This window comes from Capra hircus, chromosome 28 (genome assembly GCF_001704415.2).
Source record: "Capra hircus breed San Clemente chromosome 28, ASM170441v1, whole genome shotgun sequence".
Taxonomy (NCBI): domain Eukaryota; kingdom Metazoa; phylum Chordata; class Mammalia; order Artiodactyla; family Bovidae; genus Capra; species Capra hircus.
In genome coordinates this window covers 42,303,394-42,329,341 of record NC_030835.1, presented here as the reverse complement: position 1 = coordinate 42,329,341, position 25,948 = coordinate 42,303,394, and the positions used below count along the sequence as shown (strand labels likewise).

The window sequence follows — 25,948 nt, the reverse complement described above, 5'->3', positions numbered from 1 at the left end:
CTGAATAACCTAATCGCTTTCCTATACCCCTGAAACTAAAACAGCCTTGTAAATCAACTTTACTTCAATTAAAAAAATACACCCTCATTAAAATTGTCCTTAAAGTTGTAAAGTTTTCCCTTTCAAATGTAGGTTCCTAATATGCCTGTAATTGCTTTGGTGGCATTTTTTGAGGTAGTGAATCCAGTTTTGTTTTCCAATTGGATGCCAAATTGTCTGAGCACCATTTATTAAATGGGCCTCCTTTCCCCCATTTACATAGTAAGAAACCTTTTTCAAACTCCTAGTATCAAGGACCTCAGGTCTTTGGTAATTTGTAGAGCACCCCACATCCATGCTCCCGTCTGTGCCTTCTCCCCTCCTTTTACCACTGCAGTTTCTCGTATTCACAAGTGCCCCAGAAAGCCCCATGTAGTGACCTGTGGATGTTTCTGTGAGGACAGGGGACGTGAGCATGGAGTCCATACGATCATGTGACCACGCTGTGTGACCCCAACATGGAGTCTGGCTTCCTAAGTCAAGAGTCTGTGTATCTTCCTTTTGGTGTCTGGTTGTGCACAGTAGGGCTGGTAGATTGGAACCTGGGGTTGTGGGGCTGGCAGTGGAGAGATTAGACGTCACAGCTTGCTTTTCCATTCATTCGCCTCCTATGGGCTCTGCCTAGCCAGTGTGGAGACATTTCTGACACCTTTCTCCTAAAAGCCTGAGAGGTGCTCACTGCTTGTGCTTCTCATCCCCTGTCTTATCCTTCCTTATGTCATGTTGACTGTAAGGTACCTGTTGCTACGTGTTTTTAATAACAATGAAACAATGTAGGATTGATACAAGCTACAGCATGGATGAACACTGACCACATCCTAAGTGAAAGAAGCCACCCAGATCACATGCACATCTGATGCTTTAAATCCATCCAGGATTTGAAATGAGAGAAAGTCTCAGTCAAGGTTCCAGATAAAAGAAAGAACACCAAATCAGAATGAAAAAAGATACTACCATAGAGTTGGGACAGCTGGTGAAAGTTGAAGTGGACCTATGGATCAGATGGTTAGAAGATAGTTTCATAATCCTCATTTCGGGGATATGTGCTGGGTTCCTGGGAGAGTATCCTTGTTTAGGATAAAACACACTGGAGTATTTTGTATAAAGGGGCAAATATGAATACCTTGAGTCTTGCTATTGAACATTTTCTGTAAGTTTGAAATGATTGAAAAATAAATTACTTCTCAAAACAACCATGTCAATAGGACAGAAAAGTCAAGACAATATCAAACATGGCTAGAGAGGTCAAGTCCTACCCAGATCCTACTCACCCCAAGTGATGATAAAATTAGCCCTTGTAGGGTTTCACGTGATTGTAAGAGACACTGTGGGAAGATTCTATTAGGAGTCACCATCTCTTGGGTGTTGCGTATGACCTGGATGTGGTAGAAACAGTGGGATTTCTAGTTCTAGCTTTTGAGATCAATCCACCAAAAATCTCTTAGAATATATGAATTCAGTAAAGCTGCAGGATCCAAAATGAATGCATAAATCTCAGCTGTGTTCCTGTACACAAATAATGAACCATCAGAGAGAGAAATTAAGAAAACAGTCCCATTTAAAATAACATCAAAAGAACAAAATACCTAGGAATAAAGGTATCCAAAGACATGAAAGACTTGAGCACTGAAATTATTAAGATATTGGTGAAGAATTTGAAGACTCAAATGGAGGAAAGAGATCCTGTGCTCATGGATGGAAAGACTGCTTAGTGCTAAAATGTCCATTCTAACCCAAACAGCACACACATTCAATGCAATTCCAACCATACTTCCAATGGTATTTTTCACAAAAACTGAACAAACAATCCTGACAGCTGCATGGAACCACAAAGGCCCCTGAACAGCTAAGGGGCTCCTGAGAAAGGAGAACAGTAACTGGAGGAAATTCACTCCGACTTCAAACCATCTTATGTGGCTATGGTAACCAAACCATGCGGAAATGGCACAGAAAGAGGAAACTAGCCAGAATATTAGCAAGGAGAACCAAGGGAAAAAACTGCTAATATGTGGTCAGTTAACTGATGACAAGTCTGCCAAAGACATACACCTGGGAAAGGAAGGTCCCCTCAATAAATTGAGAGGACCTCTCAATAAAGAGAGGGAGAGAGGGAGAGAGGGAGAGAGGGAGAGAGGGAGAGAGGGAGAGAGAGAGAGAGGGAGAGAGGGAGAGAGGGAGAGAGAGAGAGAGGGAGAGAGGGAGAGAGGGGGAGAGGGGGAGAAAGGGAGAGAGGGAGAGAGAGAGAGAGAGAGGGAGAGAGGGAGAGAGAGGGAGAGAGAGGAAGAGAGAGGGAGAGAGGGAGGGAGGGAGAGAGAGAGAGAGAGGGAGAGATAGAGAGGGAGGGAGGGAGAGAGAGGGAGAGAGAGAGAGAGGGAGAGAGAGGGAGAGAGAGGGAGGGAGAGAAAGAAAGACACGGAGGACCCAAGCTCTGATGGATAGTGTGGGTATATATACTGCTTACAAGGTAGCTATTTTCAGCAAAGATAAAAATCAAAAGTCCAGACTTACAAATTATCAAGGAAACATAAGGTAATCCATACCAAAGAGAGAGGGTTGTAAATAATCACTTTTAGCATAAGGTTCATAAAAAGGGAGAGGGTTGTAAATAGTTACTTGTCACCGTATGGAAAAACTAATGAAGGAAATGCATGCATTCCTCAGCCCTGGGAGCGGCTTGCCAACTCCTCTTAATTCCTGAATATTCAGGAATTAATGAGGAACAGAGGATTCAGGACAGATCCAAAAGAGCACACAGGAAGCCTGTTAAATGCTTCCTGACAAAACTCCAGATCAAAACTATAAGAAAAAAAATTTCCAAAGGGTTTCAAAAGGAAACCATTGAATTTGCCACATGCCAGCAACTATTTACATAGCATTCACATTGCATTTATAACATTTATACTGTGATTCTATGTATTAGTTATTATAAGTAATCTAGATTTTATTTAAGGTATACAAGAGGATACTTGCCCAGGTTATTTGCAAATACCATTCCATTTTATATAGGAGACTTGAGTATACCAAAATTAGGGTATTCTGGAACCAATTCCCCAAGGGTACCAAGACATGACTGTGTAAATTATTCAATAAAACATGGAGGTAGGGCTTCTCTGGTAGCTCACTGATAAAGAATCCACCTGCCAATGCAGGAGACATGGGTTCAATCTCTGGTCTGGGAAGATCCCACGTGCCTCACAGCAACTAAATCTATGCCCCACAACTACTGAGCCTGCTTGGTCTAGAGTCTGCATAACACAACTAGAGACTCTGTGCACAATAGTGCACAATGTAAAGATATCTCATGACACAAGGAAGACCCTGCCTGCCCCAATTAAGACCTGATGAAGCCAAACAAATAAATATCTTTTTAAAAAACAGAAAAAAAACAAATGTTGGCAACAATGCAGAGAAGTTGGAACCTTTAAACATTACTTGTGCAAATGGAAAACGATTCAACATATGTCTATGATATGAATGTAAAATTACCATATAGCTCAACAACTCTATTCTTGGATATATACCCCAAGGAAGTGAAAACAGGTGTTCACATATATTGATAGCAACACTCTTTATAAGACCCAAAAGGGAGAAATGGTGCAAATGCTCACCAGTGGGTAAATAGATAAACCAATTGGAGTGGATCCATAAACCATTATTATTTTTCCATAAAAGAAATCAAGTGGAATGGTGCAGGCTATGTGGAAAACAGTGTGCCAGTTCCTCGAAGCTCCCTCACAGGGTTTACCTGTGATCCGCCACATCCATATCAGGGCATACTCCCAACAGACTGGGAACAGGGGCTGGGCACCTATGAGTACACCCCCCCCACCACCCCAAGAGCAGTATGCATCACAGTAGCAAAAGGTGCCAGTGACCCAACTGTCCACCGTGGATGAGGGGACCAAATAAATGTGGTGGCATACACAAAAAGGAATGGGATTCAGCCTAAAAAAAGAAGGGATTCTGACATGTGCTATTGCAAACGGAAACCTGGAAGCCATTATAAATGAAGTAACTGTCACAAGCAGAACAAAATGACATGATTCCACTTATATGAGGTACACACAAGTTCCTCATGTAAGTCAAGTTCAAAGGCAGAAAGTAGAGTGCAATGGCCAGGGGCTGAGGTAAATTTGTCTTTAATGAGCACAGTTTTACTGGTGAAAACAGAAACGTTCTGAACATGGATGGAGAAGATATTTGCACAGCAATGTGAGTGTGGTTAATGCCACAGAACAGTGTACTTAAAATGTCTTAAATGGTAAATAATCTGTACAATTAATCACACACACCTACACAAACACACAAAATACATAAAGTCCCAATACATGTTATAATACAGAAAAGGCCATATTTATCTTATGACTCAGGTCGTATTTACCTGTGCACTTTGCATCCACCAAGTTTGTGAAAATGAGGAAAAGTATCAATCACGGTTCCAGGAAAAGAAACCTGGATCAGAATGGGGAAAGACGTCTCCCTAAAGTTGGGGCAGCTGGTGAAAGTTGAAATGGGCCTTGGGTTGGATTGTAACATGGAAACCATGTAATTTCCTCGTTTGGACACTACATGCGGGTTCCCTGGAAGAACACTTTCCCTTTTCCTTTCTTGGGTAAAACTCACTGGAGAATCTTGTGTGAAGTGGCGAGTGCACTCAAGTAAGGAAGGCTGGGAAATCTGAGTGTGTAGATACACAAGACTTTGTTCTGCTACTGCCAGTTTCTGTACGTTTGGAATTATGGCAAAGTCAAAAACTTTCCAAAACACCTTATCAATACCACACCAGAAAATCAGAGAAAACATCAGACTTCCTAATAGAGGGCAAGCTTTGTTACCTAGATCCACTTCATACAAACTCATGAACCTGATCACCCCGTGCAATTGACAGGCACTGTGGGAAGATGCCAGTAGGAGCCACTTTGTCTTCCATGTTGTGAATGACCTGGATGTGATAGAAACAGTGGGATTTTTGAGTTATAACTTTCTACATAATTCTATTAAAACACCATTGGAACTAACACATGAATTCAGTAATGGTACAAAATCAATACATACAAATCAACTGTACTTCTAAACACAAAAAATGAACCATCAGAAAGAGAAAGAAAACAATCCAATTGACAACTGCATTAAAAAGAACAAAATACCAAGTAATAAATTTAACCAAGGGCTTCTAAGACCTGCACACTGAACACTTTCAGATGTTGATGAATAAAATGAAGAAGAAACCAATAAATAGAAAGATATCCCATGCTTATGGAATGGAAGAATTAGTGTTGTTAAAATGTCCATTCTTTGCAAAGCAATGTCCACTGTGAATGCATTATTTGCCTAACTTTCAATGGTATTTTTCACAGAAATAGAGCAAATCCTCTTAATATTCATGTGGAAATAGTCAAAGGAATCCTCAGAAATGAGAACTGGCTGGAGGCATCTTATGCTTTGACTTCAGTGTCATGAAGCTATAATCATGAAAACTGCATAGGACTCATCAGTGCACAGATGAGAAGAGCAGGACATGTTACAGAGCCCAAGCTCATTCTGCTCACTGCACAACAGGCCAGTAAATTGGGAGAAAGTGTTGGAACAAGGAATGATGATTTTAATTGGAAAGCTAGCAGACCAAGAAGATGGCAGACTGGCCACTCAATCCATCAGACCCAACTGGGGCTCCTTTCATACACAAGGGGAGGGGTTGGTGCCCACTGCAATGCTGACCAGTGGCTGTTTGGCACTGCAGCTCCACCTGCCCCAGCCCTATTACAACTGTATTACTTCAGGTAGTGATAAGTGCCCTGCAGAGAATGAAGCCAGTCTACAGCCATAATACCCTGAATGCATTGCATTGCCTCTGGTCTTGGAAGCTAAGTTAGGGTTGGGCCTGGTTAGTACTTGGATAGGAGACCACCTGGGAATACTGGGTGTTGTAGGGTTTCGGGCTTCCCTAGTGGCTCAGATGGTAAACAATCTGCCTGCCACGCAGGAGATTTGGGTTTTATCCTTGGGTCGAGAAGATCCCCCTGGAAAAAAGAAATGGCTACCCATTCCAGTATTGTTGCCTGGAGAATTCCATGGACAGAGGAGCGTGGCAGGCCACAGTTCATGGGGTCGCAAAGAGTTGAACACAGCTGAGCAACTAACATTAACTAACTAACTAAGGGGATGAAGACTCAGAGAGCTGCCTTTTTTGGTAGGCTCAGCAGAGAAGGTTCTCCAGGCGCCAATGGTTGTGAAGGAACTTAATGGACCCCTTTCCTATATGGCCTCACTGATGCCAGGAGCCAGGCTTTGCCAAATAACAGTCCAGAGACCAGCCTGTCATGGTAAGTTCATTCTGCTTTCTTGTTTCTTACATCTGACCATTCAAGAAGCCCTCACATGTGTTTTACCTCCTTACCATGTCTTTTCTTCATCCAGGTTTCCATCTGTGCTGGTAGTGCCTCCCCTGCATCCATTCCTGCTTTGAGCCACAACTGCCCCTTTAAGCTACAGACCCCATCCTCCACGCTGCAGCAGAGCGGGCTGGGTCACCTGGAACACGGGTCCTGCCACTGCTGTGAGTGATGTTGCAGGATGCTCACCATCCTTTAGGTTTGCCCTGCTCAGCCCCTCACCACCTCCTGTCATCCGTGGGGCCAGTTCTTCCAAGGGGGGTGGCAGGCTCTTCAGCTTCTGGTTGACATGCTCTTTCTCCAGCTTGTTACCTTCCTTAGAAACGTTTCATCATCTCCACCAAATGCCCACTTGGAACTTTTAAGGTGGCCCTTGAAACAGGCTCCTGTGTCACGCCGGTGCCCTTGCCCCTCCCCCCTTGCCTCCACGTGACCGCTGGGCATTCCCCATCCCAAACCGTAACAAACTTGCCTTAGTTCCTGCCACAGTGTCCTTTTCTGCATCTCTGGCGACATCTCTCATCATCCTTCCTCCTCTGCACTGTCTTCCCTCCATCAGGATCACCTGGTTGCAGGAACTGAGAAAAGTGAAGCTCCCTGTGCCCCCAGAGACCTCTCTTCTCCCCAGCTCTCACCTCATCCTCATCCCTCTGGATTTAGCATTTTGTACTCTTTGAACTGGGCATTACGATGAATTTAATTGCTGCTGTACACTCTTCCCCACTCCAACTTGATATTCAGTTTTCCTTTTTAATTTTTCAAGTTATTTTAATTGTGGTAACAGTGATTTATGACATTACATAACTCTCATGTGTGCCTTGTATGTCAACTTCACACACACAACACCGTGCTCACCGCCAAAAATTTATTTTCAGTTCCTCACCATACAGTGGGCCCTTTACCTATTTCTCCCTCTTTCTTTTCATTTTTAAATGTCAGTGATGCGTACAGGCCTTGGCACAAAGTAGATGACAAGCCAACGTATAGGTGATGAAAAATTTATAGTGAAAAAAATTAGACCTAAACTCAAAGATGATTTATGGAGAAAAAAAAGAAAGTCTTTTCCATTAGCTTTTTTCCCCCATTAGCTTCAATAATGCTTTTCTATTAGCATAATGCTTCCTTTTTTCCTTCTATTCCCTTGTCTATTTCCATCTCTTTGGATCATAATGTTCTCTGCCTTACTGTCTTCCCATAACGCTGATGTAGGAGATAGATGGACTCCAGGTTAGACATTTACAACTAGCCTTCTGTTTACATTTCCTGAGACAAGAGATAGGTGGGCTCCAGTTGAGGCATTTACAATCAGCCTCCTGTTTGCCCTCTAAAATGGTAGTAAAAACAGAAAGATGATAAATAGCCAGCGTTTGTCTCTTATAAACACTTTAAAGTAACAGTCATGGCAAGGACAAAGAGGGACAAAATCCTGCTTGAATAAAGGATTAAGATATCTCCCCTCCCCCCACCCCCTTTTGGGACAAGGGAAACACTACACATGTGCAGAAAGGCTCCTTGTGGGTCAAAAGTCAGGTGGAAATGCCAGACCATAATGAGTCTTGCTTCTGCCAGAAGCCTCCACTTCGAGATCCATCTTAGCTGAGGGGTGTGGGCACACCAGGGGAGAGTCCCAGGATAGGTCGGATGTGAAAAAAGAAACCAGAAGATTGGCAGAAAGGAAGACAAAGACCCAGAAGAACTGGCCTATATAAATGACTTAGCCACCTCTTTATTGCACTCCATCTCACTAGGGCGGGGGGCCCCCATAACCTTGCTCTCCTGGTGTGTATCTCTGTCTTGCTTCTGACTTAACGAAATCAACTGTTTCTCTATGTTCTTTCCCACGTGTTGCTGTGCTATGTCTTTAATAATAAACTTTGTACCTGCATTTACAGTTTCTGCCTCCATACTAAATGCGTTTTTCACTGGGGCAAAGATCCAGGGAAAATTAGCTTCTAGCCTCTAGCCCTTGCTGGCCTGGTGGCTAGGATTCCTGGTTTTCATTCAGGCTACCCAGGTTCAGTTCCTGGGTAGGGAATTAGATCTCACTTCATGTCACCACTCACTGCTGCCTCACTGAAGTGAAGTGAAGTGAAGTTGCTCGGTCGTGTCTGACCCTTTGCAACCCCATGGACTGTAGCCTACCAGGCTCCTCTGTCTATAGGATTTTCCAGGCAAGAATACTGGAGAGGGTTGCCATTTCCTTCTCCAGGAGATCTTCCCAACCCAGGGACTGAACCCTGATCTCCCACATTATAGGCAGATGCTTTACTGTCTAAGCCACCAGGGAAGTGAGCTGCCTCACTGAGATCAACTCAATTTTTATCACCATTTAATCTACATCATATGAATTTTTGCAACTAATTTGTAACTTATAGAAAAAAGACTTCTTAGGTATTAACATACTGGTATTTCCAAAAGGGGGAAATACTTCTTCCCTAAAACTGCATTAAGAAAATTTGAACTTAAGAAAATATGTTTTGGTGTAGCAGAATTATTATTTTATCTTTACAAACCAGCATTTGTTAAATACTTAACTGCTAATAACTGTTCAGGCTTCCCTGGCGGCTAAGCTGGTAAAGAATCCACCTGCAATGCAGGAGACCTGGGTTTGATCCCTGGATTGGAAAGATCCCCTGGAGAAGGGAATGGCTACCCACTCTAGTATTTTGGCCTGGAGAATTCCATGGACTGTGTAGTCCGTTCATTTGCAGAGTCGGACATGACTGAGCGACTTTCACTATTCACTAATAACTGTTCAGCCTGAAATAAGAACTTACAAAAATCTTTGGACACAGATGCTCTAACTTAATTCCCCTCTGGGATAAATATTTTGCGTGTACTTTTAGGTTATATATACACAATAGGCACAGAACTCTTTTATTATGCATTTTATTTTCATATAAATTAACATCCTAGAAAAATTAAAATAGAAACACTAAATACAGTATTGCACATAGCAATCTCTGTTAAATGCCCCATTATATCATCAAAGTTCATATACACATGGAGGGACTGAAGGAGACAGGAAGATGGCAGAACAGCAACCCGAGAGCCACTACTGTGTCTGTGCACATCAGCTACAGACTGAAAGGTAAGGACAGTATTTTACATAAATAGAAACATAGTTACAATTCAGATTTTCTTTGTAAGTTGCTTCCATAATTGGTTTGCAATAGCAACACATTCTCCCCTTTATTCATAGCCATACCCCAGGACATATCATTTTTAAAAATCTATTAATGTTAGACAAAGCCATCACAATGCTTCAGGAGTGACTTTAAAATACTCTCAGAAAGAGTGGAGATATACTTTTTCCCTCTCAAACTAAAATAAAATATTTTCCTAGGCTCCTTTAGATCATAAACTCTTGCATACTCATTTCATAGCTTTTGATTAACTGCCGTAACACATAAAGAAAACCCCAATCAAGTCACAATACCCAGGCAGGTGGGTTTAATGAACAAGTCCTAGGTAGATATCAATCCATCTAAGAGTTATTATTTTTTTTTTGCCAACAGTTATCATATTTGGCAATTTTATGAGGATCATTTAAAAGCACTGTGTCATTTTCTTTGAGAAGGGCAATGGTAAAAGTTACCGAGAGGCACGACTTTGGTTTAATTGGCCTTTGCTGCAGACTGGCTTTATGTAGGTCCTAAAGGACATGGTTGATAAAGGCCCTCATTTAACTTAAAATTATGATTCCTGCCTATATTAAATGATGTATAGAAAGGGTTTTCCTTTTGCTATATTTTTTTTTATTCATTGTCTGATGAATTAAAAAAAATGATAATCTTCTTTCACAAATATATAGTTACAGAGGCCAACCCAAGAGCTGGGAAAGCCTTATCTATGACACATATAAATGGTACCTCAATTTTAAAATAGAAAATTTATATGTAGATGTGAAACTGATACAAACAAGTCACTAGAAATATCATGTTAACCATAAATCTAAATGCAGTGACGTGGAGTACTGGTCGTCAGGAGAAAGAGCGTTTCGCTGTGACAGGGAATAGTCTCACAACAGTAAGTTGGAGGTTACTGTTTCGCATGTTCAGAATTAATGCAGATACTGCCTCTTACACATGCTGTTTTGGTCTATTGGTAAAATACCATAAACTTTTACAAAAAGAAAAAGTGTCACATTCTCCACTGGCCTACTGCTTTTGCATTTTTATATGAATACAGTGTAGAATTCAACAACCAGTAAACTGTCTGGAAAGCATAAAGATTATGCAAGAGGCCAAGAAGAAACATGATCAAAATGACGAGTTTCCTTCTGCCCTCAGGCCGGCTGAATTCTGTGGAAGCGGCTGCAGTGACTCATTTTTGTTCTGCTTTTCATTGGTCAGGTTTTCATGCTAATTTTTGCTTTCTGAAATAAATGCATCAGATAAGAGAAATAGTCAGAAGGAATAACTTTAAAGAGTGTATGGAGTTTAGAATAGTATTTTCATTTGGATCAAATTCTTTGAGAAAAGGTTAAAGATCCACAGCTCATAAATGAAAAAAGATAAAAGTAAAATCTATTTATCTCTTAGAATTTTCACTAATATTTTTGAGGGAAAAAAAGGTTTCAGAATTTAGCTTCTAATCGATGTGAAAGAGTATCAGCTCACCTTTCTCATTTTCAGTCTTATGTACAAACACATAAATATGAAAATGGAACCGAGGCTTCATCTCATTGTTAATGTGATTTAATTCTCTTCTATGACTCAGATGGTAAAGAATCTGCCCACAATGTGGGAGACCTGGGTTTGATCCCTGGGTCAGGAAGATTCCCCTGGAGAGTGGAATGGTGACCCATTCCAGTATGCTTGCCTGGGGAATTCCATGGACAGAGGAGCTTGGCAGGCTATAGTCCATGGGGTTGAAAAGAGTTAGACACAATTGAGTGACTAACACATTTTCATCTCATTGTTAATGTGACTTAATTCTCTTCTATCCTTATAACAGCACAATTGTGGTTAGTAAATAACTATTCCTCCTCATTCTACACATGTACTTGAAGATTTACTTTCATCAAAAAGACGGAACATAAACCAAACCATAATATAATACTTGTTGTTCAATAAGATTTTGACACAGAGAAATGGAAGGGAAAATATCTTTTAAATGAAGATATAATTATAACTTTTTCTAAATAAAGCTGTTTAATTGTGGCCCAATTTGGGTTATTTGACTATCTTCCATTTACACTATATTAGACAAACTCAATTCAAAATGCTATTTGAAGCTCTAACCCAACTTTTCATTTAAAATAGCATTTATTTACTCTATAGTGCCAAGTGATAACCCCTCAAACATTCAACAAAACGTAAGACAGTATCACATGGACTCATCATGTCCACCAAACCCTTCCCTTCATGGTGAACAACCTGGTGTTTTATTTTGAAAGGAGAAACGAGCAAAGAGGGACCAGCTTGGCTTGTTACACTTGGCTGTGGGCTGACAGCTGCTGGTAGCCCCCTGTGAGGCCTGAGCTCCTGGTCTGAGCAAAGAACAATGCTGCACCTGGCACTCCCTGTGTTAGGCCCCAAGGGTGCTCATGGGATTACAACAGCTGTGCTGTGACCCATGCATGATGAGGAGAGTGAAAGATGGCCCCCAACTCCACCAGCAGCCCCGCACATATATGCACCCCCTCAGTGGACCATCTGGATGGTTAGGCTTTGAATGCTGAACACCGAGATTCTTGTAGCCTCTGGTACCTGATTACAGGCAGAAGGAAAAGGAGATTCTCTAAGTCAGAAGCTCACTATTTGTTCAAACTTAAGAGAAAGATGATTAAAATGTTATTAGGTGGATTTGTATATTCTGAGAAAAGAGTGTTTAAAAGCCAGAGAAAACCACAAATCAAAAAACAGAATAAATACTTACAATTCCAGAGTCATGTCTTGGTTTTATTTTATAGAGTGACTTTCCCTTTTTCTGCCTACACACCTCTTCAGCTTCTTTTACTCTAGGTGGGGAGAAAACACAGGTATAAACAAAGACTTACAAAGGTCACTACAGTGCATCTATAGCAGGCGAGCAAGTGTCATGAAGGATTGGATTTATCAGAGAAAGATAATGCCACATACACAGGAATGTAACCTGATACTTGATTCAAAAACATGATAGAGCTGGAAGTGACTTCATCCAGGGGCTCTTAACTTGGAATCAAAGAAGGCTGAATGGAATAGGACACAAGCACGTTTATATTTTTAGGCATACTAAAGGAGTCTTACACACAGGAAAATAGTCTTACACACACAAGAAATATCTGTCATATTCAGGTGAGGGTGCTGAGATTGGCTCCATTACATAAACGGGGATGGCACTACCATATAAATCAGAAGCATTAGTGAAGTAAGCAGTATCATATAAGAACTCATGTTTATTTAAAATGATCTCAGATTCAGTTTCCACATTGTTTCCCCAGGCAAGGAGCTCTATACGATGAATACTTGGGGCAGGTTTGTCTGTTTGTCTGTTCATTGAGCTTCATCAAGCATGGGAACCAGTCATTTGAAAACAGAAACTAGAGACTGAGCAGTAACGTTTGAACACATCTAGGGTTTCCTTTTAAACACATGCGTCAAGGAAAACAGCACTGAATTTACCAGAGGAACAGTTAGAAGAGGACATCATTGGAAGGGAGGCTGCGCGGCAAGTCTGGCCCTGCGGTCTGATGCTGGGGCAGCATCTGCTCGCTTGGCCCCCTGTGTCCCGCAGGAAGGACAAGGGCTCAAGTATGCAGAACACTGTCACTACTAGGACTGCCCAGAGCTGCCGCAAACACCCAAAAAGCTTCACTTTACGAGTTCTTTAGAGGGCTTCCCTGGTGATCCAGTGGCTACTCCCAATGCGGGGGCCTGGGTTCAATCTCTGGTCAGTGAACTAGATCCCATACACTGCAAGTAAGAGCTTGCATGCCACAGTTAAAGATCCCATGTGTGGCTACTAAGACCTAGTGCAGTTAAAAAAAAAAGGCACTAAAAGTTCTTTATAAATGCTATAAAATGTTATGAATGATTGCTTCTAATAAGCAAATAGTAAGAAATATGTGTGTTAGTTGCTCAGTTGTGTCTGACTCTTTGTGACTCCATGGACTATAGCCTTCCAAGTTCCTCTGTCCATGGAATTCTCTAGGCAAGAATACTGGAATAGGTTGCCATTCCCTTCTCCAGGGGATCTTCTCAACCCAGGGCCTGAACCCAGGTCTCCTGCATTGCAGGCAGATTCCTTACCGCCTGAGCCACCCGAAAAATATGTAGACTGGAATTTTATTAATAAAAACAGGTGCCTTTAGAAAGAAAACAACCTACTAGGTTAATTTATTTTTATTATTGTGATTCTCCTTGGGAATTAAAAATAGAGTCCTTCTGGAGAAACTGACAAAGCTGTGATTTATCTTAATAAAAGACTTCTTATGGAGATCTTGAAACCTGGTTCCCGAAAGAAATCAGTTATAAATATATTTCTTAAGCCTGATGGCAAAATTTCTAATGACAGAATTCATCTCCTATGCAGCTGAATGAATCCGTTTTTAAACAACAGAATGAAACAAATCGTTGAGTGCAGCAGCTATGAGATTACTGTTACAGCTCACAGTAAGGCACGATGGATCAAAGTAACTCTCTCTCTCTTTTTTTTAAGCAGTTAGTGAAAATCCAGTAGATCCTCTTTTAAATTTACTTGAGACTCTTTAAGGCATATTGTAATATTTTTTTTAAAAAATCGACTTCACAAGTATTTAGACCACCAAAGCATCTTAATTTTCTTACTATCTTATTTTCTAAGTATCACAGAAAGCCCAGTCTAATACAAACATTTTCAGTTTTACACAGAAAACAAGTGTGGCCGTTCCTACAGCAGGAGAACTAGAGAGTGTGGTCAGGATGCCTGAGTCGGCGCAGGGCTGTGGGCCCTGAAACCCAGGCAAGAGCCACAGGTGTGCGCAGGTGCCAAGGATGTTGCCCCAGCTCAGGGTTCAGGGCAGTTGTGCCCCGAGAGGTTTCAAAGAGAACTCTTAGTTTTCCATACTTTCCTTAGAAGGGGAAATGGGGCTGAAAGCGAGGACTCTGTACAGAGTAACCTGGGAGTGCTGCAGGGGACCCTGTTGCCCTAGACTCCCCACCGAGGCCAGAGCATCCTCCATCCTACTGGTTCAGGCTCTGGATATGAACATGACTGATGGGGCAAGTGGTTCCTGTCTTCCCAGACTCTTGGCTGCACACACGACTGAGCTAGGAGCAGGGCCCTGGGCACCAGACGGCCGAGAGGATTCCCAAAGTCAGGTGCAGAGGAATTTCGGAAAAGCAGCTCCCGGGCCAGGTGGCTCTGTTCCAGGTCAGTCCTCCGGGATGTGCTAGCTTGGAAGCAGGAGATGCAGGCACTTGTGGGCAGCTCTGCGAGCAGGCCCATCTATCCTAAGCCTCCTAGCAAATGCTGCTCCCAAATGCCAGTTCTCTTTCAACAAAACTCTGACAAGACTTTTCCCCCACACTTTAGGCAGGAAAAGAGAACACGTCCCTGGAGGTGAGCTGGCAGAAGTAAGAGGAAAAATACTGAGGGGAGCGGGGATGGAGAGGCCCCAGTCCCCTCCTGCTCAGGCCTTCCCCTGGGCACTGGGGATAGTCCATGAGCTCCAAGCGCGAGCCTGCTGATAACCCCCTTCCCTTCTGCCTCACCCCTCAGTCAATGATTCTTAAAGTTTCTTAAACTGAGTAGGAAAAAGAAGTTCATTACATAACTAGATACTAAGTGAAAAGGCACAGTGGTATAACATTTCAAATAACAAACAAAAATGACCTACACGTCCAGTTTGAAAAGGAGAAGGGGATAGGACCTCCTTCACAAAGGGATTCCCTGATAACTCAGTTGGTAAAGAATCCGCCTACAATGCAGGAGACCCCGGTTTGAGAGAGACCCACTCCAGTATTCTTGGGTTTCCCTTGTGGCTCAGCTGGTAAAGAATCCGCTTACACTGAGGGAGACCTGGGTTCAATCCTGGGTTGGGAAGATCCCCTGGAGAAGGGAAAGGCTACCCACTCCAGTATTCTGGCCTGGAGAATTCCATGGACAAGTCTATGGGGTCACAAGGAGTCGGACACGACTGAGCACTTTCACTTCACTACACAAAGAGAAAAAGCAGCCTGGCAAGCAAGGAAGAAGCCAGGGCTTGGCACTTGAGTTTAACTTCCAGTGAGGATTGGGGGGCGGGGGGGTGCAGTCTGTGGATGGTGTGCAGAGATATAACTCTTGCAAGATTCATGAAGATGATTTCTTTCTAATGTGGCTGTGCCCTTGATTAAGGGCATTCCTTAATCAAGACTTTACCTTGTTAGTTTCCCAACAGAAACAAAAGCCATAGATACACTGCTGTTGTCATTCAGTTGAAAGAGAAGGGAGCCACTCCTCTAACACCAAGCAGTAATAATCCAGTCTAAGTGAGTGCCCCAGGATCCAGGCATCAGGTCCTGAGCAGAGAAGAGTCTTCCAACCACGGGCTGAGAGCAGCGCTCTCCTCCCTCACCAGCTTAGCAGAGTCACCTGGAATGTTCGGTCTAAAAAATAATGCTAGCTTTCCTTCTTTCTAGTCTCTCTGCTTTTGGTGATGCTGTTTTTTCAAAACCACTGGAAGTGATGAGAGAAGAGTTTTCATTTTCACATGGTTTGTTTTCTTTCACATTTTTCTTTGCTTAGGTTGCTGACTAGAAGCTGCACTTCTTAGAATTAGCCTACCAAAGGTGTCACCTGAAAAACATTTAGTTCCCTTTATAGTTCTCTATTGGCAGCCTTTTAATTCAGTGAAAATAGTTTAATCCGAAAGAGCGGGGAGGGGCTCTGGACGGAGGCTGGGTGGGGGCGGGGGTGCGGCTCCAGGAGACAAGCAGGTATAGACGCCGAGTGGACTGAGTCCCGGCTCACCCGCCCTTCTTTATAACCGCGATGATCACACACCTACACACCCACAAAAATCCTGAAAATACAGTAGAAACAATCAACCACAATATTTCTTATGACTACAGGTGGAAAGAACTTAAGTGTTGTCAGGGACATATTTCTGAATTTGAGTTGGATTTCTGAACTTTAACGCTGACTCTGACTCAGCGAGAGAAGCAACCATATCCGCGCCTCCAGGGGTGACGATGTAGTTAGAACAGCTCACAGCGACTTCGACTCTTCTGACCAGACTTCACAGGAGCCTCAGAACTCTACGGGACCTGTCTGTGGGACCCGCCTCGGGATGCTGGGCTGGCGGAAGGCGCCTCTGTGCAGCCCACACCACATGCACCACTCAGCGCAGAGACACGTGAGGGGAGTCTGCCACTTAGTCAACAAGACCCGCTCAACTCTGGGGACTGTTCATAGTCCAGAGTCCAAGATTCCGTGACAATTAGATATATATGTTTTTTCCTTATGCTCTAAAAGCTGCAAATATATTCCTTTCACAAGTATAAGGCCAATAAGTAGAAATGATGTACATCAGCGTTTCCTGAAACTGTTATTGTGGAGAAGAGGTGGGTCCAAAGAGATGGATCATTTTTTAATAAGAAAACACATTCAAGTTATCAAGTTAATCCCCTAGATTCAGGATCTCTTTGATAACTGTCTAATGTTCTATAAATATAGGACATTATATGCATGAGCAACCGCAGGAAGAAACAGCTGTTTCTTAGGTTTGGAAAGGCTGTAGGTAAGGAAAGATGGGTCCACAGGACAAGGGTGTGCCCTTACTTCAAGGCAAAGGAAACAAAGATATCACACACACATACACACATCTCAGAATAACCTCCTGAGGTACATATTATTGTTACCGAACTTTAACCATGAAGAAACTGAAACTTAAAACGGTCAAATTACTCACTCGGGGTCAGAGTGAGTGGCAGATCCAGCCAGACAGAGACAACACCTCCTCAGCCCAAGCTGTAAGCCTCCCTCTGTATAGCCTCCTCACAAGGCAAACGCAGACGACGATGAAAAACACGGCCACCAAAATCTTCCTCTAGTTATTAACATGAACATAGTTATTTACACTTATGCATTTATATTTATCATATATTTACATTCATTATAGTAATTTATGTTTATTATATTTGTTTTTATTTCTGTTTATTTAGAAGTATTTGATTCTGAAAGGCTGAATCTCCTATAACTCTGAATATATAAAATGTGGCAGGTTAAAATAGTTTTTGATAAAAGAAGATACCTAGAAAAATGGGTGCATGTGTTTTACCAGATCCTGGAGATTCCAGGTTCAATCTCTGGGTCTCCCACATTGCAGGCAGATTCTTTACTGTCTGAGCCACTAGGGAAGCTCGATCCTGCAGAGGAGTAGTCTAACTGGACAAATTCTGAACTGTATTCAAGGAAACATATTAATGGAAACATATTAATGGGCTACAGTGTTCATTTTTGAAAAAGGAAAGCATATAAGATCCAGAGAAAACAAAACTACAACCACATTTTCTTGATTCAAATATATGGGAAGAATTCTTGGTGTGGCTGTCTACATAAGGGATGTGAACTGCAGTTAGTAAAAAGGCAAAAATACAGAAGACATAAACTTTTCAATTAGGCTTTTTGTTTGTTTACACAAATCTTCACTATAAACAAAGTAAATTTTAAGCTTTAACTCAGTGAAGGCATTTGTGAGGAGAGGCAAGTCAGCACACACTTGGAGTGTGTAGTGCCCTTGCTTTTTGGTGATATAACCTGACAGAGGGCTACGACTCAGAAACCTACAAGGGCAGGGAGCACATTTCCCCTGTTATCCCAGATCATAGTGGTCTTACCCAAGTGGCAGCCAGTAGGTGCTCAGAGTCTCTGACAAGTGTTGAAAATGCTGACATTCTGTGCTGCTGAACATGGGAGATGCATCTATGTTAGAGCCTAGGTGAGTAAACAGTAAGGTGCACACTCCATGTGTAAATAAGACCCTGAATTACATTCTGTCACACCAGAGCATCTTCCCCTGTTCTTCCATAAGAAATTTACTATGGTATCAGAAAGTTGAGAAATCTGGAAGATGCCATTTAGAACCTTTAAAAATGCTTGGATGGTACATTTTAAACATTCACTGAAAATAGGAATATTTGTATTCATAAACATGTTGGGACTCTAAAGCCCTGATAACATAGTTTTCATGGTTAATTTAAAATCTCTCGGAACTTCCCTGGTGATCCAGTGGTTAGGAATCTGCCTGTCAACGCAGGGGACATGGGTTGGATCCTTGGTTTGGGAAGATACCACAGGCCAATGAGCAACTCAGCCCATGCCCCACAGCTGCTGAGCCCATGGGCTCCAGAGCCTGCAAGCTACAGCTACTGAGGCCTGTACACCTGGACCCTGTGCCCTGCAACGAGAAGCCCGTGTGCCGCGGAAGAGCTGCCCCGCTCACTACAGCTAGAGAAAGACTGAGCACAGAACCAGGACCCAGGCCAGCCAAGAACAAAGCAAAGCAAAAAAGCTCTCATTAAGAAAAAGAAGGCTTGCTTTTCTCATGGCTTTTGTAGTCTCACTGCTCAGTCGCTCAGTCATGCCCGACGCTTTGTGACCCCATGGACTACAGCACGCCAGGCTTCCCTGTTCTTTACCATCTCCCGGAGTTTGCTCAAATTCATGTCCATTGAGTCAGGGATGCCATCCAGCCATCTCATCCTCTGTCATCTCCTTCTCCTCCTGCCTTCAGTCTTCCCCACCATCAGGGTCTTTTCCAGTGAGTTGGCTCTTTGCATCAGGTGGCCACAGTATTGGAGCTTCAGCTTCAACATCAGTCCTTCCAATGAATATTCTGGGTTGATTTCCTTTAGGACTGACTGGTTTGATCTTGTGTCCAAGGGACTCTCAAGAGTCTTCTCTAGCACCACAGTTTGAAAGCGTTAATTCTTCCATGCTCAGCCTTCTTTATGGTCCAACTCTCACATCCATACATGACTACTGAAAGAACCATAGCTTTGACTATACAGACTTTTGTTGGCAAAGTGATGTCTCTGCTTTTTAATACACTGCCTAGGTTTGTCATAGCTTTTCTTCCAGTGAGCAAGTGTCTTTTAATTTCATAGCTACAGCCACCATCTGCTTTGATTTTGGAGCCCAAGAAAATTGGAATTCTCCAGGCAAGAATACTGGAGTGAGTAGCCACTCCCTTCTCCAGGGGATCTTCCTGACCCAGGGATGGAACCCAGGTCTCCTGCATTGCATGCAGATTCTTTACTGTCTGAGCCATCAGGGAAGCCCCCAAGGACTATTAGACATAGACACAGACTATAGACTGTAGACTATTATACTATAGACATAAAGAGTTTGTCACGTTTCCTCCTGTGACACTCAAAAGAGAGTACAGCAGAGCTATTTATACCACAGTGGTTTGGAATCATGTGCGAGAAAGATGTGGGCAATGCAAGGCAGGAGCGCCTCTAGGAAACATAGGGAGAACAAAACCATAGTTTTTTCCTCTACTGGATTATTCCTTTCAGGCTAAAAATATGCTGTTGATTCCTCCATTAAAAAAAAAAAATCCTTCACTCTTCTGCCTCCAGCAAGACCTTCTTTCTCTGCTGACCTCCGAGTGTACTGGCTCCTCCAGAAAGCTACCCATCATCCTCTTCTCCTGCGTCCATCTAACCAGGCGCCTGTCACTGACTACCTAATGGTGCCTGCCCTTGTGAAGACACCAATTCCTCCTGTTCCTGCAAGCACCACAGCATGTCATATGGCTCTGGTTATGCTCTTCTTCTGGAGCCTCTTCCACATGGTCCACCAGGCTCCACGATCTGGCCCAATACCCCTCTGTACAGTCATGTTCCACCTCTTTCCTCCTGCTCACTCTGTTCAGGATGCTCACTGCATCTGCCTCCCTCAGGCTTTGCACTTGCCACTCTTCCTGGCTGGAATGTTCTATCTCCATCAGTTCAATTCAGTTCAGTCACTCAGTCGTGTCCGACTCTTTGCGACCCCATGAACTGCAGCACGCCAGGCCTCCCTGTCCATCACCAACTCCTGGAGTTCACTCAAACTCATGTCCATCGAGTCAGTGATGCCATCCAGCCATCTCATCCTCTGTCATCCTCTTCTCCTCTTGCCCCCAATCCCTCCTAGCATCAGAGTCTTTTTCAAATGAGTCAACTCTTTGCATGAAGTGGCCAAAGTATTGGAGTTTCAGCTTTAGCATCAGTCCCTCCAATGAACACGCAGGACGATCTCCTTTAGAATGGACTGGCTGGCTCTCCTTGCAGTCCAAGGGACTCTCGGAGTCTTCTCCAGCACCACAGTTCAAAAGCTTCAATTCTTCGCTGCTCAGCTTTCTTCACAGTCCAACTTTCACATCCATACATGACCACTGGAAAAAACATAGCCTTGACTAGACGGACCTTTGTTGGCAAAGTAATGTCTCTGCTTTTTAATATGCTACGTAGGTTGGTCATAACTTTCCTTCCAAGGAGTAAGCGTCTTTTAATTTCATGGCTGCAGTCACCATCTGCAGTGATTTCGGAGCCCCCCCCCACAAAAAGTCTGCCACTGTTTCCACTGTAGCCCCTGCGTTATTCCTTCACTTCCTTCAAGTCCCTGCTTACCCAACACCTGTCACAGAATACTGTCTGACAGGCCCACATATACTGCTGCACCTCCTTCAGCTCTCTCTTCCCTTTGCCCTGAGTCCCCAAAGGATAGAGCAGGCCTCTTTCCTCACTGAGCACTAACACAGGACACGTTCTTTCCCCTCTGAGCCTTAGTTTCATGTTGTCAAGTGTAACCTCTGGACAACACGATGGCTCATGCTGGGAGAGTGCCATCTGCTCTTCGAGTAAATGCAGAGTGGTCAGGGCTTGGTGGGGGAGTTGGGGAGAAAGCTGGTGGATTATCCAGAGAAGGTCAACATTGCTCAGTAAGATAAAATGGCAGATGAAACTGATTAAAGTTTTCAAACTTAGAAAGATACTCAAAGTATCGGGGATCCTGGGTGTTTTATTATTGATTTTAATAAACAAACAAACAAAACACCCCAAAGCAAAATAAATCAAAATAGAATGAAATAAAATGCTCATGGGCTTCATATAAGACAACATTCAGAAAGAGCAAGCATGAGTTGGTGCAGTCACCATGGAGAACAGTATGGAGATTCCTCAGAAAAACAGAGGTACCAGAAGATCCAGCAATCCCACTCCTGGGCACAGATCCAGAGAAAACTGTAATTCAAAAAGATACATGCACCCCAATGTGCACCCCAACAGCAGCACTACTTACAATAATCAAGACATGGAAACAAGCTAAATGCCCACAGACAGATGAATGGGCAAAGATGTGGTACATATATATTCAATACAATGGAGTTTCACCATTCTCTAGGTCCATCTAGGAACATGGATCCAGGGACAGGTGAATCCATACTAAGTGAAGTCAGTCAGATGGAGAAAGACAAATATCATATGACATCACTTATATGTGGAATCCAAAATAAGACTCAAGTGAACTTATATATGAAACAGAAATAGATTTACATAGAGAACAGACGTGTGGTTGCCAAGAAGGAGGGGGCTGGAGGAGGGATGGAGTGGGAGGATGGGACTAGCAGATGAAAACTATTATATATAGAACGCAAAAACAACAAGGTCCTACCGTATAGCACAGAGAACTGTGTAGCACTGAGAATATATATCTCAGGATATATATTCAATATCCTGAGATAAATCATAATGGATATATGTATGACTGAATTACTTTGCTGTACAGCAGAAGTTAATGCATTATAAATCAACTATACTTCAATTAAAAATTTAAAAAATAAAAAAGAGGAAGCAGACAAAAGCACCCGAATTTGAGTTTGATATGGAATTATAATATGCAGATAAGAAATATTATGCATGCATAATAACTTTGACGATGATGATGACAACCATGGTGCCAATGATCTAAAGGTCCTTTTAAGGAGGAACAAATTATAAACAAGAGCTTTCCACAGAAACTAAGGAGCCTGGACTGGAGGACACTTCTTTGCCATGATGGCTGTTCATCTGGACAGCTGAATAGACTAGCAATGCCCGTGTCCAAGGCCATGCTGCGCTTCCACGGCCAGTTCCACAGCATCAGGATGGCCAGTCCTCACTGAGGGCCCACTGGCTAGGAAGCACCATGTAAAAGGTCTGTCCTTGCCCCAAGAAATGTCTGCTTTCTTCTCAAGGGCTCAAATTTTCTCTCCTGACCTAGCAGTTGCCCATGGTTCACATTTCTAAGCCTGTTTATATGAGTAAAAGCAAAGATCTTGAGCAGCGACCTGGTCAGGGGCCCATGGAGAGAGGTCCTAAGTGAAGATTCAGATGCCAGGCAAGGGCCCAGTGGGCGGTAGAGGGGACATTTTGGTGAGAAGGTGGAGGCCCAACACAACAGAAGTCAGAGATGGGGCTTTACCCCAGAGCAAAGGCGAACACATTTCTTCCCCCTTTTATTTATTTTAACCATTATCATAGCCACTCTTTTTTTCCTAAGGATTTATCTCTTCTCCATTAGAACTACAGATTGAGAAAACTTGGACAATCTGACTTCTCTCATGGAGATTAGATCTGAAAAAAGTGTATTTGGAATACAGGAGTCATTTCAGATCACATATACACATATTACCTATTCTGTGTCTGTGTGTGTTTTAACATGACTTAAGATTTCCTGAAAGAAGAGATAAGAAAGCCTTCCTCAGAGATCAATGCAAAGAAATAGAGGAAAACAACAGAACGGGAAAGACTAGAGATCTTTCAAGAAAATTAGAGATACCAAGGGAACATTTCATGCAAAGATGGGTTCAATAAAGGACAGAAATGGTATGGACCTAACAGAAGCAGAAGATATTAAGAAGAGGTGGCAAGAATACACAGAAGAACTGTACAAAAAAGATCTTCATGACACAGATAATCACGATAGTGTGATCACTCACCTAGAGCCAGACATCCTGGAATGTGAAGTCAAGTGGGCCTTAGAAAGCATCACTACGAACAAAGCTAGTGGAGGTGATGGAATTCCAGTGGAGCTATTTCAAATCCTGAAAGATGATGCTGTCAAAGTGCTGCACTCAATATGCCAGCAAATTTGGAAAACTCAGCAGTGGCCACAGGACTAGAAAATGTCAGTTTTCATTCCAATCCCAAAGAAAGGCAATGCCAAAGAATGCTCAAACTACCGCACAATTGCACTCGTCTCACATGCTAGTAAAGTAATGCTCAAAATTCTCCAAGCAGACTTCAGCAATATGTGAACAGTGAACTTCCAGATGTTCAAGCTGGTTTTAGAAAAGGCAGAGGAACCAGAGATCAAATTGCCAACATCTGCTGGATCATCAAAAAAGCAAGAGAGTTCCAGAAAAACATCTATTTCTGCTTTGTTGACTATGCCAAAGCATAGTGACTGTGTGGATCACAATAAACTGTGGAAAATTCTGAAAGAGATGGAAATACCAGACCACCTGACCTGCCTCTTGAGAAACCTATATGCAGGTCAGGAAGCAACAGTTAGAACTGGACATGGAACAACAGACTGGTTTCAAATAGGAAAAGGAGTATGTCAAGGCTGTATATTGTCACCCTGCTTATTTAACTTATATGCAGAGTACATCATGAGAAATGCTGGACTGGAAGAAACACAAGCTGGAATCAAGATTGCCGGGAGAAATCTCAATAACCTCAGATATGCAGATGACACCACCCTTACGCCAGAAAGTGAAGAGGAACTAAAAAGCCTCTTGATGAAAATGAAAGAGGAGAGTGAAAAAGTTGGCTTAAAGCTCAACATTCAGAAAATGAAGATCATGGCATCTGGTCCCATCACTTCACGGGAAATAGATGGGGAAACAGTGGAACCAGTGTCATACTTTATTTTTGGGGGTTCCAAAATCACTGCAGATGGTGATTGCAGCCATGAAATTAAAAGAGGCTTACTCCTTGGAAGAAACGTTATGACCAACCTAGACAACATATTCAAAAGCGGACACATTACTTTGCCGACTAAGGTCCGTCTAGTCAAGGCAATGGTTTTTCCAGTGGTCATGTATGGATGTGAGAGTTGGACTGTGAAGAAAGCTGAGCACCGAAGAACTAAAGCTTTTGAACTGTGGTGTTGGAGAAGACTCTTGAGAGTCCCTGGGACTGCAAGGAGAGCCAACCAGTCCATTCTAAAGGAGATCGATCTATCCTGGGTGTTCTTTGGAAGGAATGATGCTAAAGCTGAAACTCCAATACTTTGGCCACCTCATGCAAAGAGTTGACTCATTGGAAAAAGACTCTGATGCTAGGAGGGATTGGGGGCAGGAGGAGAAGTGGACAACAGAGGATGAGATGGCTGGATGGCATCACTGACTTGATGGACATGAGTTTGAGTGAACTCCAGGAGTTGGTGATGGACAGGGAAGCCTGGCGTGCTGCAATTCATGGGGTCGCAAAGAGTAGGACACGACTGAGTGACTGAGCTGAAGATTTCCTGAATCTGAAGTTTATACAGAGAAATACTGGTCATTTCACCACTACAGAGTCATTATTTAAATAGATGGAGATCTTTTAGATTTTGGAATGAACTCTGATACCTGTTTTCCTACAAATTTGTGCCAGCGGATTTATCTCTGAAATTTTGATTTAGCTCATTTAGTCATATTAGTAGTTGAAAGACTTGGTTTCCTTGAATGTATCTCCTGAGCACAGGGGAAATGGCCAGGATGATTTCAAAACTGTAACCAACCTGAACAGATTGCTGAGGGCAGGTGGGATGTTCAGTTGTGGTCCATGATTAGACCTAGTGGCGAATGTGAGAAATTCTATTTACTTGTTTTTTTTTTTTTTTTTTAAAATAGCTTTATTAAGATATTATTAACATATTATTAAATGTCCACTTAAAGTGGACTGAACAGGGAATTCCCTGGTATTCTAGTGGTTAGGACTCAGCGGTGTCACTACTGAGGGATGGGGAAGGATGAGGGAACTAAGACCCCACAAGTCACATGATGTGGCCAAGAAAACAAATAACAAAACAAAACAAACAACAGAAAAACCCATACCCCACACCCCACAATGCTGTGCAGCTGTCTATTCTTAGAACATTCCACCCACCAAAGGAAACTTGTCAGAGGTCAATTCCCATTCCTTTCTGCCCCCAGCCCTCAACAAGGGCTAATCTACTTCCTGATCCTATATAAATACTTGCCAATTTTGGGTGTTTCATAGTCTTCTTCTGTGACCATCTTCTTTCGCTTAGCACAGCATTTTGAAGGCTTACCCATGTTATAGCATATATCAGTGCTTCATGTCTTTTCATTGTTGAGTGCTATTCCATTGTAAGGATGTGCTGTATTTTGTCTATCCACTCATCTGCTGATGGACATTTGAGTTTGTTTCCAGTGTTCAGATGTTATGAGTAACACTGCTGTGTGTCCTCTTCCACGGATTCCAGGAGGGAACTGTGGACCTCATGGAAACTCTAGGCTGACCTTTTAAAAAATATTTTGGCCATGTCCTTCCAGCATGTGAGAGTCACAGACATTCAAAATTGAGTTT

General features: G+C 42.7%; 1 protein-coding gene across 1 annotated transcript in view; it reads right to left on the bottom strand.

Annotated features, from left to right (window-relative positions):
• FMN2 (formin 2) overlaps nt 9,305–25,948 on the bottom strand; it is a 368,530-nt gene continuing 351,886 nt past the window's right edge. Inside the window, exons 18-19 of the mRNA XM_018042550.1 lie at nt 12,315–12,396; nt 9,305–10,809 (exon numbers count right to left, since the gene is read on the bottom strand). Of these exons, the coding sequence (XP_017898039.1) occupies nt 10,783–10,809; nt 12,315–12,396 (109 nt within the window). The 3' untranslated portion in view covers nt 9,305–10,782. The remainder of the gene's footprint in view (nt 10,810–12,314; nt 12,397–25,948) is intronic.